This window comes from Pan paniscus, chromosome 1 (assembly GCF_029289425.2).
Source record: "Pan paniscus chromosome 1, NHGRI_mPanPan1-v2.0_pri, whole genome shotgun sequence".
In the NCBI taxonomy this organism is placed as follows: domain Eukaryota; kingdom Metazoa; phylum Chordata; class Mammalia; order Primates; family Hominidae; genus Pan; species Pan paniscus.
The window spans coordinates 141245948-141258631 of NC_073249.2; the positions used below are offsets into that span (position 1 = coordinate 141245948).

The following is a 12684-nucleotide window of genomic DNA, read 5'->3' on the forward strand; positions in this document are numbered from 1 at the left end:
CACCAGTCTTATCACCCAACTCTAAACATGGTATCTTGGAGTCCCTAAGTTACCTAGAATATACTAGGTATAGTAATACCATTTTTGAGAACGTTGATATGCCAAGGGTATAGTGACATTATTGTAGTTGAAGGCATTTTGTTGAATTTAGGGAACAGTAGCCCTAATGCATTAGGAGTAATTGTAAATGTTCAAACCTTTATCCTTGTGGTTTTCAAACAGTGATGATTCTGCCTCCAGGGGACATTTGCAATTTCTGGGAGCATTTTTCGTGGCCACAACTGGGTGCATGAGTGTTCCTAGTGGAACACTCATCTAGAGGGTGGAGTCCTAGGATGCTGCTAAACGTCCTGCAGTGCAGAGGACCAAGTCCTTTGCAAAGAATTATCTAGTCCAAAATATCAGCACTGCTGAGATTGAGAAACCCTGCTCTGTCTTAGTGATTGTACTTCTTGGAATCTAGCTTTAGAAAATAATCCAAGTAATGTTGCTAGGATTTTGATGTATGTATATTTTTTTAAGTGGGACATATATTTGTGTATATATAATTATAAAAAAATGAGAAACAAGCTTAATTCTTCCGGTCTTAAGAAGAACACGTCAGGACTTACAGTAATTTCAGCAATACTGAAGAATTGGAAACCATTTTAGAGAAATTTAACTCACCCATTTCAGCAATTTTTTTTTTTTTTTTTCTGAGACGGAATCTTGCTCTGTCGCCCAGGCTGGAATGCAGTGGCTCAATCTCAGCTCACTGCAAGCTCCGCCTCCCGGGTTCAAGCAATGTGATTCTCCTGCCTCGGCCTCCCAAGTAGCTGGGACTACAGGCACATGCCACCACACCTGGCTAATTTTTTGTGTTTTTAGTAGAGACGGGGTTTCACCATGTGAGCCAGGATGGTCTCGATCTCCTGACCTCATGATCTGCCCACCTTGGCTTCCCAAAGTGCTGGGATTAGAGGCGTGAGCCACCTTGCCTGGCCTAGCAATTTTTTCTTTTTTTTGAAACAGGGTCTCATTGTGTCACCCAGGTGAAGTGCAGTGACGCAGTCGCAGTTCACTGCAGCCTTAATCTCCTGGGCTCAGGTGATTCTCCCACTTCAACCTCCAGAGTAGCTGGGACTATAGGCATACGCCACCATGCCTGGCTCATTTTTGTATTTTTTGTAGAGATGGGGTATCATCATGTTGCCTAGGCTGATCTCAAACTCCTGGGCTCAAACGATGCGCCCACCTTGGCCTCCCAAATTGCTGGGATTATACAGGCTTTAGCCACTGCGCCCAGCCCCAGCAGTTCTTTATACAACACCCTTCAACTTCTGTTTGCCCACCTTGGGTTAAAGTACATATAGAGAATCATCTACTGTTGTCAATAGCCCTTTATTTCTTAGAAGAAATAAAAGTACCTCAAAAATACGGCAATTTGTAAATGAGTTAAATCTGAATATGGGTGCATTGAGTGTTCTTTACATTATTCTGTTTTTCTTTGTTTTTGAAATATTGGAAGATCACATTTTAAAAGTTAGTGTACTTTTCAAATTTGTTCATGTGTGAGCTGAGGCCAAATATAGAAATATTTTTATCAATAATTTGGCAATGTATAGCAATGAATGACTTTGTTATAAGTAGAGCTAGTTAACTACAACAAATAAAATGATTTCCGAGGGCTTTTCTCTCTGTGTTTGGAATGTTAAGTGCTTTCTGAATGTATTCAGGGTGTATTAAATGTTAAAAGGCTAATGGTTTTTGAAATTACTCAAGCAAGAATTGGGGTGATTGAGTATGGTTTACAATTCCATAAGATGGCAAGTTGGTAATCCTTTTTTTCCCTAAGTTAACCTGAAAAAACATACATTTAGGAAGAAACTATATTATGCATTAAGATGAACAAAATCAGGCCGGGCGCGGTGGCTCATGCCTGTAATCCCAGCACTTTGGGAGGCCGAGCCAGGTGGATCACGAGGTCAAGAGATCGAGACCATCCTGGCGAACGTGGTGAAACCCTGTGTCTACTAAAAATACCAAAAAAAAAAAAAAAATTAGCCGGGCGTGGTGGCGAGCACCTGTAGTCCCAGCTATTCAGGAGAGAGGCAGGAGAATGGTGTGAATCCGGGAGGCGGAGCTTGCAGTGAACCGAGATCATGCCACTGCACTCTAGCCTGGGCAACAGAGCGAAACTCCGTCTCAAAAAAAAAAAAAAAGATGAACAAAATCTGTTTATTTCTTATTAAAAAAAAAAGTCAGCCTTGTGATAATGCTATTATGGTATTCCTATTTCACAGATAATGAATATTGCAAAATGTTTTATTTTGGAAGAATTATTTATTTAAAACTAGTAACTGTTGCTTTTGCATTCAAATTTTTAAATGTTTTTTCCTCTGAGATTTTAGACATCTGTCCTTTAGATTAGTAAAGGGTACTTTTCAACTTTGTTCTCAATAAAATTATGTTCTTTGTCTTCTGACAGAAATTTTACTAAATCATATAGATGTTTGGTGAAAGATAGATTGTATTAAAAGAAAATTATTTTAGATTTTGGGGTCCTACTGCTATGGGATAGATTTTAAGGAGATGTCGGTAGTCATTAACTTGCTCTACTGGATTGTTAGAAATTTCTTCTAAGTAAGGAAAACATTGTGTAAAATCATCATGTAGTGAAGACATTTAGATTTCTGTATTGGATTCAATATTTTGAGCATTAGAATTTTTAAAGAAGGAATCATGTCAGTGTCTCTAAATTTAGATATATTAAATATAGTCATTTTTCTAAAATCAGGCATTTAGTGAGTTATTGCTGTTGATCCTATGTCAAACCAAAGTTTAGACCTGAAAGCAAAAAGACTGTAGCTCAAAGTGCATTCTGCTTAGCAACCAGCTTGTTGTCTCCTGTTTTGCTACTGAATGCACGTACTCATGCCTCAGAAGTGTATCTCCAGCCAGCTGGACTCAACCGGACAATACTTCATTCACCTAATTTCCAGACTAGTCAAGCAAAGACATCAGCTCATTGTATTTAGTCATGAGGAAATTTATTTGTAAACTTCAAATAGTAGCACACTGCTCTCAAAAGCCCCTGAACTATGAGAAATTGCTTTCTGATTCAGAAATGTGAAGTCCTTGGAATTTAGAACTGCTTCCCTTTTTTTTCTTTCTTAATAACCCTTGCAAGAGAAATTAGCTCTTAATAGAAAATATATGTTAAAGTCTAAGAATAATTTTAGAATTATCTTAAAGTGAAAATTTAGAAAGTTCAATTTGCATCCAGACTTTTATTATCTACCTTGATTCTCACATGATTATTTTCTCTCTTAGAAAACAACAGTTTTGTTGGCATGTGAAGCTCCAGTTTCCTCAAAGTCAAGCTGAGTACATAGAAAAAAGGTATCACTGCTATCTTTCAATCACTGATTTGTTTTAATTTGAAGGCTGTGTATTTAAAATAAACTGTTAACTTAATGTCAGTAGTAGAATGGATAACTAAATTGTGGTGTATTTATACAATGAAATGCTAAACATCACTAAAAATGAATGAACTACAGCTATGCACATCAACATGGATGAATCTCAGAAATAATATAAGAAAAGCAAGTTAAGGAAGAATGTAGAGAACATGATTGTAAATATGGGGGAAAAAAGCCAGAAAACTAAATAGTGTACTTTTAGGAATACCTACAAAGGTGATAGAACTAACTCTAAGGGAAATTATTAACATAGAAATCCTGATGATGGTTTCTTTAGCAGCAAAGCAAGTATTGAGGAGAAGGATCCGAGGAGAATTAGACGGCTGAAACTTTCCTATTTCTTCAGCTGGGTGGTTGTTAAGGAAGTGAAAAAATGACCCAAAATTCTACCATGCAAAGATTACTACTATTAACATTATAGTGTATCACTCAGAAAATACATTATTTTAGATGTATATATGTGTACTCATTGGAATTAATTTGCATAAAGTTTTTTGTGTTACTGTTTCATATTAAAACTTGTTCTTTTCTTTTTCTTTATTTTTGGAGGGGAGTGGGGGCAGGATCTTGCTCTGTTGCCCATGCTGGAGTGCAGTGGTATGGACCTCCGCTCACTGCAGCTTCAACCTCCTGGGCTCAGGTGATCCTCCTACCTCAGCCTCCAAGTAGGTGGGACTAAAGGCTCAGGCCATCATGCCCAGCTAATCTTGTTTAGTTTTGTAGAGGCAAGGCCTCACTATGTTGCCCACGCGGGTCTCAAACTCCTGGCCTCAAGCAATCCTCCCCTCTCTGCCTCCCAAAATGTTGGAATTACGAGTGTGAGCCACCGCATCCAGCCTATAAACATTTTCAAGTGTCATTTAAACATTTTAATGTTGGCCAGATGCGGCAGCTCACACCTATAATCCCAGCACTTTGGGAGGTCAAGGCGGATGGATTGCCTTTGGCCAGGAGTTCGAGACCAGCTTGGCCAACATGGTGAAACCCCGTCTCTACTAAAAATACAAAAATTAGCTGGGGGAAGTGGCGCACCCCTGTAATCACAGCTACTTGGGAGGCTGAGGCATGAGAGTAGCTTAAATGTGGGAGGCGGAGGTTGCAGTGAGCCAAGATCATGCCACTGCACTCCACCCTGGGCGACAGAGCAAGACTCTGTCTCAACAACAACAAAAAAAAATTAAAAAAATAACAAATCATTTTAATATTTGTGAACTATTTCATTCCTTGATTTAGGAAAATTTTAAAGTTGCTCTTTAAGTAGTATATTTAGCATATTCCTACATTATACATAAATATCCTCTCTTTGTAGCTGTCAAAGGGATTTTAGTGAAGAACTTTGTTATTTGGAGTTGCATACAAGGAAAAGACTTATTTTACAGATAGGGGTATGTAGCCAATAGTATATATGAATATGTATAAATGGTTGAGGAAAGTTACTGTTTTAAAACAGTGTCTTAATTTTGTTTATACAGCTTTATATATAAGTTTAAAACAGTGTGCATATATGGAGGAAAGTTGGAAAACTTAAAATGTTTTGTTTCCAAGGAAATTAGTATCAATTTTTTAACTTGATCTTATAAATTAGAATGAATAAATTTGAACATGCACTGAAATCTGAAACCTTTTTTCAGATTTATTATTTCTGCTAGTTTCAAATATATTTTATCCTGACCTCTTCTTTTCATGTTTGAGTACAGGTGTGTGTTAAAAGAGGCTTCATATTTTTATTATTGATTTATACAGAACTTCTCAAAATGTTGTTTTTTAAGACCTTGTTAAGTGTGTCCAAGAACTCTTTTTGAGCTTTTTCCTAAGTAATTTTTGCTTAAAATGATATTTTATTTTGCCAAGAGTAATATAAAAGGTCTTTGTTCAGTTATTTAAACCAAAAAAGCCACAATATTTAATAATTCAAAATTAACACCTTTAGTAGAAAATTATAAATACTAATATAGCTTGTTTTTTTTCTTTGTTGTAAAGAGTACCAGATGATAAAACTATTAATGAAATCCTAAAACCTTACATTGATCCTGAAAAGTCTGACCCTGTAATTCGTCAAAGGTATGCTTCAAAAATATTGTAACTTTCTGAAATAATTAAAAATGTTGATGTACTTATTAGGGTCAACCATGACTATTAGAATGTGATGTGTAGTGCAATTTACTTTCTATCACATTTTCTTGGTGTTTACTGAAGGTCTGTCAGTAGAAATAGCTGACATTCATTGTTTCCTATGTTCCAGACACTCTTCAAAGCAGACAGTAATAAATGTGTTAATTCATTTAATCCTCACAATAACTCTGAAAAGTAGATTATTATTATACCCATTTTACAGATGGAGAAACTGAGCCTTGAAGTGGTTAAGTAATATCCTATAGCTAGTAAACAGGGAAGCTAGGATTCACACCCAGGCAGTCTGGAGTCAAAGTCTTTACTCTTAACCCTTAAACTAAACTACCTTTGAGGTTGAACGAGAAACTCTGAAAATGAAAAGTTTCCAAGTAACTTAAAGACAGGAAATCCTGTTTCAGCCAAGTCTTCATAGAACTAAGTAAAGTACACTCTGCCTCCTGTCCAGAAATACAGCATGGACAAAAGTGGTTAACATAACATAGTGGAAAGATTCAGTCATGGATATCTGGGTTAAAATAGCTGTTTCTGTCCCTTATTAGCTGTGTGATTAAGAGCAAGTTACTTAATTTCCAGGCCTTATTTTTTCTCATCAGTGAAATAAGAATGATAACACTTCCTAGATAGAGTTGTTACAAAGCTTAAAAGAAATAGCATATATGAAATTCCTAGTACAGGACCTAGCATATAGTAGACACTACTCGAAAACGGAGATTGTTATTAGAGTGTGAGTTATTAGTGCTCCTGGGCAGAAACCCGGTTGACTTTATTTTCTCCAGATGGTACTTGCTTGGGATGTGAATGAGTGCTTGGTTTGGTTCCAGAATAACCTGGTATTTAAATTTTAGACTGGGTGGATTCTAAAATGTCTAATCCAGTTCTAGTTGAATCTCATTCTTTTGCTTTTGATAAAAGGTCATGCCCAGACTGAACCAGACCCGTGTCACATATCAAGCAGTCTTTAAAATAGCTATGATAGTTGAGTTTCTTTCCTTATAACTGGTAACCTAGTTATTATCATTAGTCATATATTTACCAGTAAGACAAAATGTCACTGAATAGGATACATTTTTGTAAAATTATATAGCCAGATTAATTTATTGAAACAGGTGTTTTAAAATTTAAGATGTTTAACTCAACAGAGGAAAAAAATTATTTTCTTTTCAGATTTCTGGTTAGAAAACATCTTTATCTCCTTTTCTATGCTTAAATAGATGAACTTTTAAGTATTATTAGGTACAAATGCTTAGTCTCCATAAGACTATCTTGAAATATATTAAAAGTCAGCTTTTCCTTCAATATGATGTTTTTATTTCAGGTTGAAAGCCTACATTCGCTCTCAAACTGGGGTTCAGATTTTAATGAAGATTGAATATATGCAGCAAAATTTAGTAAGGTAAAATTGCTCCCCTCCCCATTTCTTTAAATATTTTTTAGTTCTGTAATATAATTAAGTAGCTTGATTAGCTCAAGTTATTAAACTAATTATCTAGCTATGAACATGACTTTTACTTTTCAACTTTCAAGTCAGAATTCAAAATAATCAGACTTATAGGATAAATTGGGTTGAAAAATCACCCTGGTTAGAATATTTTATTTTCTGTCAACTGATATAGGGGAAATAGAATATTTTAAAATATAAGCATTCTTTTATTTGTTCTATTGTGGTTTACTTCACTGAGCTTTACAGGTATTGCATTCTTTACAAATTGAAGGTTTGTGGTAACTCTGCATTGAGCAAGTCTATCTGCACCAGTTTTCCAACAGCACATGTTCAGTTCGAGTCTATGTGTCACAGTTTGGTAATTCTTGCAATATTTCAGACTTTTTCGTTAGCACTATATCTGTTATGGTGACCTGTGATACAGTAGTAACACTTTAATGTTACTACTGTAATTGCTTTGGGTGCACCACAATATAAGGTGGCAGCCTTAAATGTGTGTGTTCTGACTGCTCTACCAACCACTCATTCACCCATCTCTCTCACTCTCCTCAGGCCTCCCTATTCCTTGAGACACAATAATATTGAAATTAGGCCAATTAATAACCACACAATGGCCTGTGAGTGTTCAGGTGAAAGGAAGAGTCACATCTCTCACTTTAAATCAAAAGTGGAATGATTAAGCTTAGTGAGGAAGGCATGTTGAAAGCCGAGATAGGCTGAAAGCTAGGCCTCTCCTGCTAGTTAGTCAAGTCGTGATTGCAAAGGAAAAATTCTTGAAGGAAATTAAAAGTGCTACTCCAGTGAACACAAGAATGATTAAAAAGTAAAATAGTCTTTTTTTTTTTGAGACGGAGTTTCACTCTTGTTGTCCAAGCTGGAGTGCGATGGCGTGATCTCGGTTCACCGCAACCTCCACCTCCCAGGTTCAAGCGATTCTTCTGCCTCAGTCTCTTGAGTAGCTGGGATTACAGGCATGTGCCACCACGCCCAGCTAATTTTGTATTTTTAGTAGAGACGGGGTTTCTCCATGTTGGTCAGGCTGGTCTCAAACTCCCCACCTCAGTTGATCCGCCTGCCTCAGCCTCCCAAAGTGCTGGGATTACAGGCGTGAGCCACCGCACCCGGCCAGTAAAACAGTCTTATTGCTGATAGGGAGAAAGTTTTAGTGGTCTGGATAGAAGATCAAACCAGCCCGAACATTCCCTTAAGCCAAAGCCTAATCCAGAGCTAGGCCCTAACTCTCAACTCTATGAAGGCTGAGAGAGGTGAGGGAGCTGCAGAGGAAAAGTTTGAAGCTAGCAGAGGTTGGTTCATGGGGTTTAAGGAAAGAAGCCCTCTATAACCTGTGGGTTATGTGTGGGGTGAAGCAGCAAATGGTGATGTAGAAGCCACAGCAGGTTATCCAGAAGATCTAGCTAAGATAACTGATGAAGGTGGCTACACTAAAAAGATTTTTCAATGTAGACAAAATAGCCTTGTATTGAAAGAAGATGGCATGTAGGACTTAGCTAGAGAGGGGAAGTAAATGCCTGCCATAAAAGCTTCAAGGGATGGACTGACCCTCTTGTTAGGGGCTAATGCAGCTGGGGACTTAAAGTTGAAGCCAGTGATCATTTACCATTCCAGAGATCCTAGGGCCCTTAAGAATTATGCTAAATCTGTTCTGCCTGTGCTCTGTAAATGGAACAACAAAGTCTGGATGACAGCACATCTGTTTATGGCATGGTTTACTGAATATTTTAAGTCTACTGCTCAGAAAAAAAAGTTTGTTTTCAAAATATTGCTGCTTATTGACAACTTCGATCCTCTTTGGGACTCTAAAGAAGGAAAGTTATAACATTAGAGTGAGGACCTTAAAGGAAAATGAAGCACAGAGGAGTTGAATGCCTAGAGCTAGGTCATGTGAGTTTCATTTAAGCATACTTCTTTGACGTATTTTTTGTTTAGATTTATCCCATTTGGCTCTTTGTTAAAATAAGTCTTAATGTTTTGACTTGTAGCTTTCTGAGTTGTGGTCTCTGGGTATCCTGATTCCTTTCTATGCAATGGCATGAGAGCAGTTTCCTTAACTGCTCCCTTTGGGGACATAACATCTTACAGGCATTACTGCAGCTCTTCTCAAAAACCCTGGTATGCTAGGACAAAGAGATTTCCATCCACTTTGGCTCTTCATGGACTTACAGTACACATTTCCAACTTAAAAAATAACTGTTCTCTGGGCCCAAGCAGTGTGTTCTATACTATAAATTTTAAAATACTCAGTATCCCCTGTTTGTCTTTTATTACCAAGAATTCTGATTTCCTTGAATTTTGGAAGAAGAGGCTATTTTGTCAGAGTCAAGTTTGACTGGCTTAGGTGAGTGGACACATTAGCCCTCAGAGATATTCTCTTAGTAGGCTTGTGAGACTAAAGCCATGGTCTCATGGCTTAAAACATAAATAACATTTAAATGAACGAATTAGATAAAAGATGGCACATGGCAAGAAAGGAACTGAATTTAGAAGATGAAACAGATAATAAAAGAATTATGTAATGATTGACTAGAGGTAAATTCCAAGGAAACAATGTAAATTATTTTGTTTAAACATGAATTACGTGGAATTGATTTTAGGATTTTACTAAACTAAACTGACCTTTTAATCGCCAAAGTGAAGGGAATAGTAGATTAATAAAGTAAAAAGTAAGTGGTGTTGACTATAAGGAATACCTAGAATAGACTGATTTGATACTAAACCTGAGCCTAGCTGGGTGCCTGTGGCTCATGCCTGTAATCCCAGCACTTTGGGAGGCTGAGGCAGGCAGATTGCTTGAGCTCAGGAGTTTGAGACAAGCCTGAGCAACATAGCAGGACCTCGTCTTCGAAAAAAAAAGAAAAAGATAAACCTGAGCCAGTCTGAGGAACATGAAAGTACTTTCACTCTACCTTATCTGTGGAGAAAGCTCATCTTCCAAATTCCCCCATTTTTGCTATTGACTCGAACTAAGTAATATATGAAAATACTACCAAAGCAAAGCAAGGGGGAAAAGGTTATGTCCCAGGTCCAGTTTAAAAATTGCCATTCTGTTTAGCCTTGAGTAGTGATGGCATCATTTGACAGCAATAATAATGTCAGAAATTCCTGTTGAGGTAGCTTTCATCTTGAAGGTGGACCTAAATTGGTATAGGGCATCTTTATATTTCTGATTATTAGGTCAGCCACAAAGCATAGTTATGCTAATTTCTAAAGAACCTCAATTTTATAAGTATTTTGTAGTCATAAGTAATGAAGTTAGATAGTATAGAGATATATTTAGGCGTAGATTTTTATTTTTTATCAGATTTTTAAAACATAATGTTCTCTGTGTAACATACTCATGAATGGACTAAGATGAGCTTTTACATTTGATTGGTACATCCTTAAAGGAAAGTACATTACAGTTACATCCTTAAAGGAAAGTACATTCAGAGAACATCTAAGGAAAATTATTATAGGTTATAAATGTTAAGCTCTAATTTAAGATAAGCATTCTAAATAGAACCATTTTATTATTTCCTGAAAAGTGCTTAGAAATCAGAAACATGTAGTTTCTTTGTGGCTGTTTAATTCTACATTTACAGCATTACAGTAACTTCAGAGTAAAGTCTTTTTACCAAATACTTGATGATGCCAGTTTCCATTGGTTTTATTTTCCATTCTTGGAAGGTATATAGCAATTGTCTCATGATATAGATATACCTGGTCAGCTAGAGCATGGTTAAGTTTTTCCCAGGTTTTAGCTTTGCTATACATGGCTTATTTTTTAAATTGCGATCATAGAATGTATGTCTAATCTAAGAAATTCGCTACTGATCTGTTTGGGAGTTTTCTTTCCAGAATACATAGGGTCTGAATTTATCTCTTAGAAAAGCTATTATAGCTTTTTAAATAAATTCACTTATTCATTCAGCAAACAGTGAGTATGCCAAAGTCCAGATGCTATTCTAGACATTGAGGCTATGGCAGTAAAGAAGAGTGTTCCTGCCCCTGTGGAGAAGATCATTCATGTAAGATGCTTGTGTTAGTAAAGCCATTCTTGCCCTTTGCCGCATTATTTCTTACCAACTTTCTATTCTCAGAAAGTAAATGAGTGGTTTTGGACTAGAAAAGCCTATGTTGCTAAATGTCAGGCACTATCAGAGGGCAGCTGTTGTATTACTGCCCACTTAAGTTACTACTGACTGAAGAATTTATAAAACAACTGACTTTGTCTATTCAAGTACAGTTTTCCAAATCTATTAAATTTTAAGCCTGGATTTTACTTTTATGGAAATATTTACCAGAAAGAAATTTAGATACATTTTGTTTTTTATGTTTACTTTGCTTCTTTGATACTTGTAAATCTTCGTGGTTTTTTTTTTTTGTGTGTGTGATTTAAGCAGTTATAGGATGATCCTTTCCAAATTTATTCAAAAAAAACCATTAAGTACATTTAATCTTCTAGGCATATAAATAAAAATTGGAGTTTATACAAGAATGAATAAAATACAGTTCTGTTGTAGTAGGGAAAACAGACACACTGTATATATCATAAGAAACCTATGTCTAAGTCTTAAAAGTGATGTGGAAGGTAGTAGGTATCCTCATGTCATCAGAAGGCTTTGTTGTGGAAGTGATGTTTGATTTTTATTAAAGGTGAATGGCCTATGACTAGGGGAGGGTACAGAGGGCCTTAAGAAGTGCAAGGGCGTGGTATGTCATAAACAAGGCAAGTAAGTGATTTGAGGAGGTTGGAGTGTATAGATGTATGCAGAGCAGTATTTTTTAAACTTTTTTTTAAAAGTTAAGGTTGAAGAGTTAGTTCAAGACCCAATACTAACGCTGTTTGGATCTGGTCTCATTGGCAGTAGAAAACTGTAAAAATCTAGCAAAAAAAAAAAAAAACAGTAAGACTTGGTGATCAAGTTGGCTATAGGGAGCAATAAATAGGAATCAAAGGTGACTGCGGTTTCTGGCATGATTGCTGTTTACAGAGAGATGAAAGTAAGGGCTGGAGAGGCTAAGAGCATGTTGAGTTTCATGTAGGGGTGGCATCATTTTCAGGAACACTACTTTAGAAAAGAATGACCTTACTCTACTAATTATTAGGATATCTTCAGAGTGAAATTGTATGCTAGTAAAAAATAGTAATATTATCCTTCCAGAATACATAATCTGTGTAGTATACCTTACTTTACTTTATGAGGCTCTAGACTAGACTCTTTAGACCAAAAGTTTCACCATTACAAATAGTACATTTATTATAATAAATAAAAGTTTATTGTAACTGCTTCCTAAGCCTAAACCAAATCATGAGAACTTCCAGAATAACCTTTTTGCTCTTATGCAAAAATGTACATCAGAGATTTGCTGTAAGGTCAAAATTGTGTTTTTAATTTGATACATACCTTGGAAAGTTACTAAGCCTGTTTTCCCATCTAAAAGTGGGAATCAGAACAGAAATGATACTGCATCGTTGTAAAGATTAATTTGAGTTAATATTTGTCAGCTACTGAATACAGTGCCTGGCACCCAGAAAATCACTCCTGTGTATTATTCAAGTATTTTGAGTTTCAACTAGAACATCATGCTGAAATGATTGAATGAACGTAAGAGGTGTTTAAGTTCCACATGTCTGGTAGTAGGTAACTG

The 12684-nt window shown here is 36.3% G+C and overlaps 1 protein-coding gene across 3 annotated transcripts in view; it reads left to right on the forward strand.

Annotated features, from left to right (window-relative positions):
* ZNHIT6 (zinc finger HIT-type containing 6) overlaps window positions 1-12684 on the forward strand; it is a 55850-nt gene that overhangs the window by 24481 nt on the left and 18685 nt on the right. For all 3 annotated transcript variants that reach the window (XM_003805297.5, XM_034934176.3, XM_063607154.1), the window contains exons 6-8: window positions 3313-3381; window positions 5442-5522; window positions 6910-6987. In XM_003805297.5, the coding sequence (XP_003805345.2) occupies window positions 3313-3381; window positions 5442-5522; window positions 6910-6987 (228 nt within the window). The remainder of the gene's footprint in view (window positions 1-3312; window positions 3382-5441; window positions 5523-6909; window positions 6988-12684) is intronic.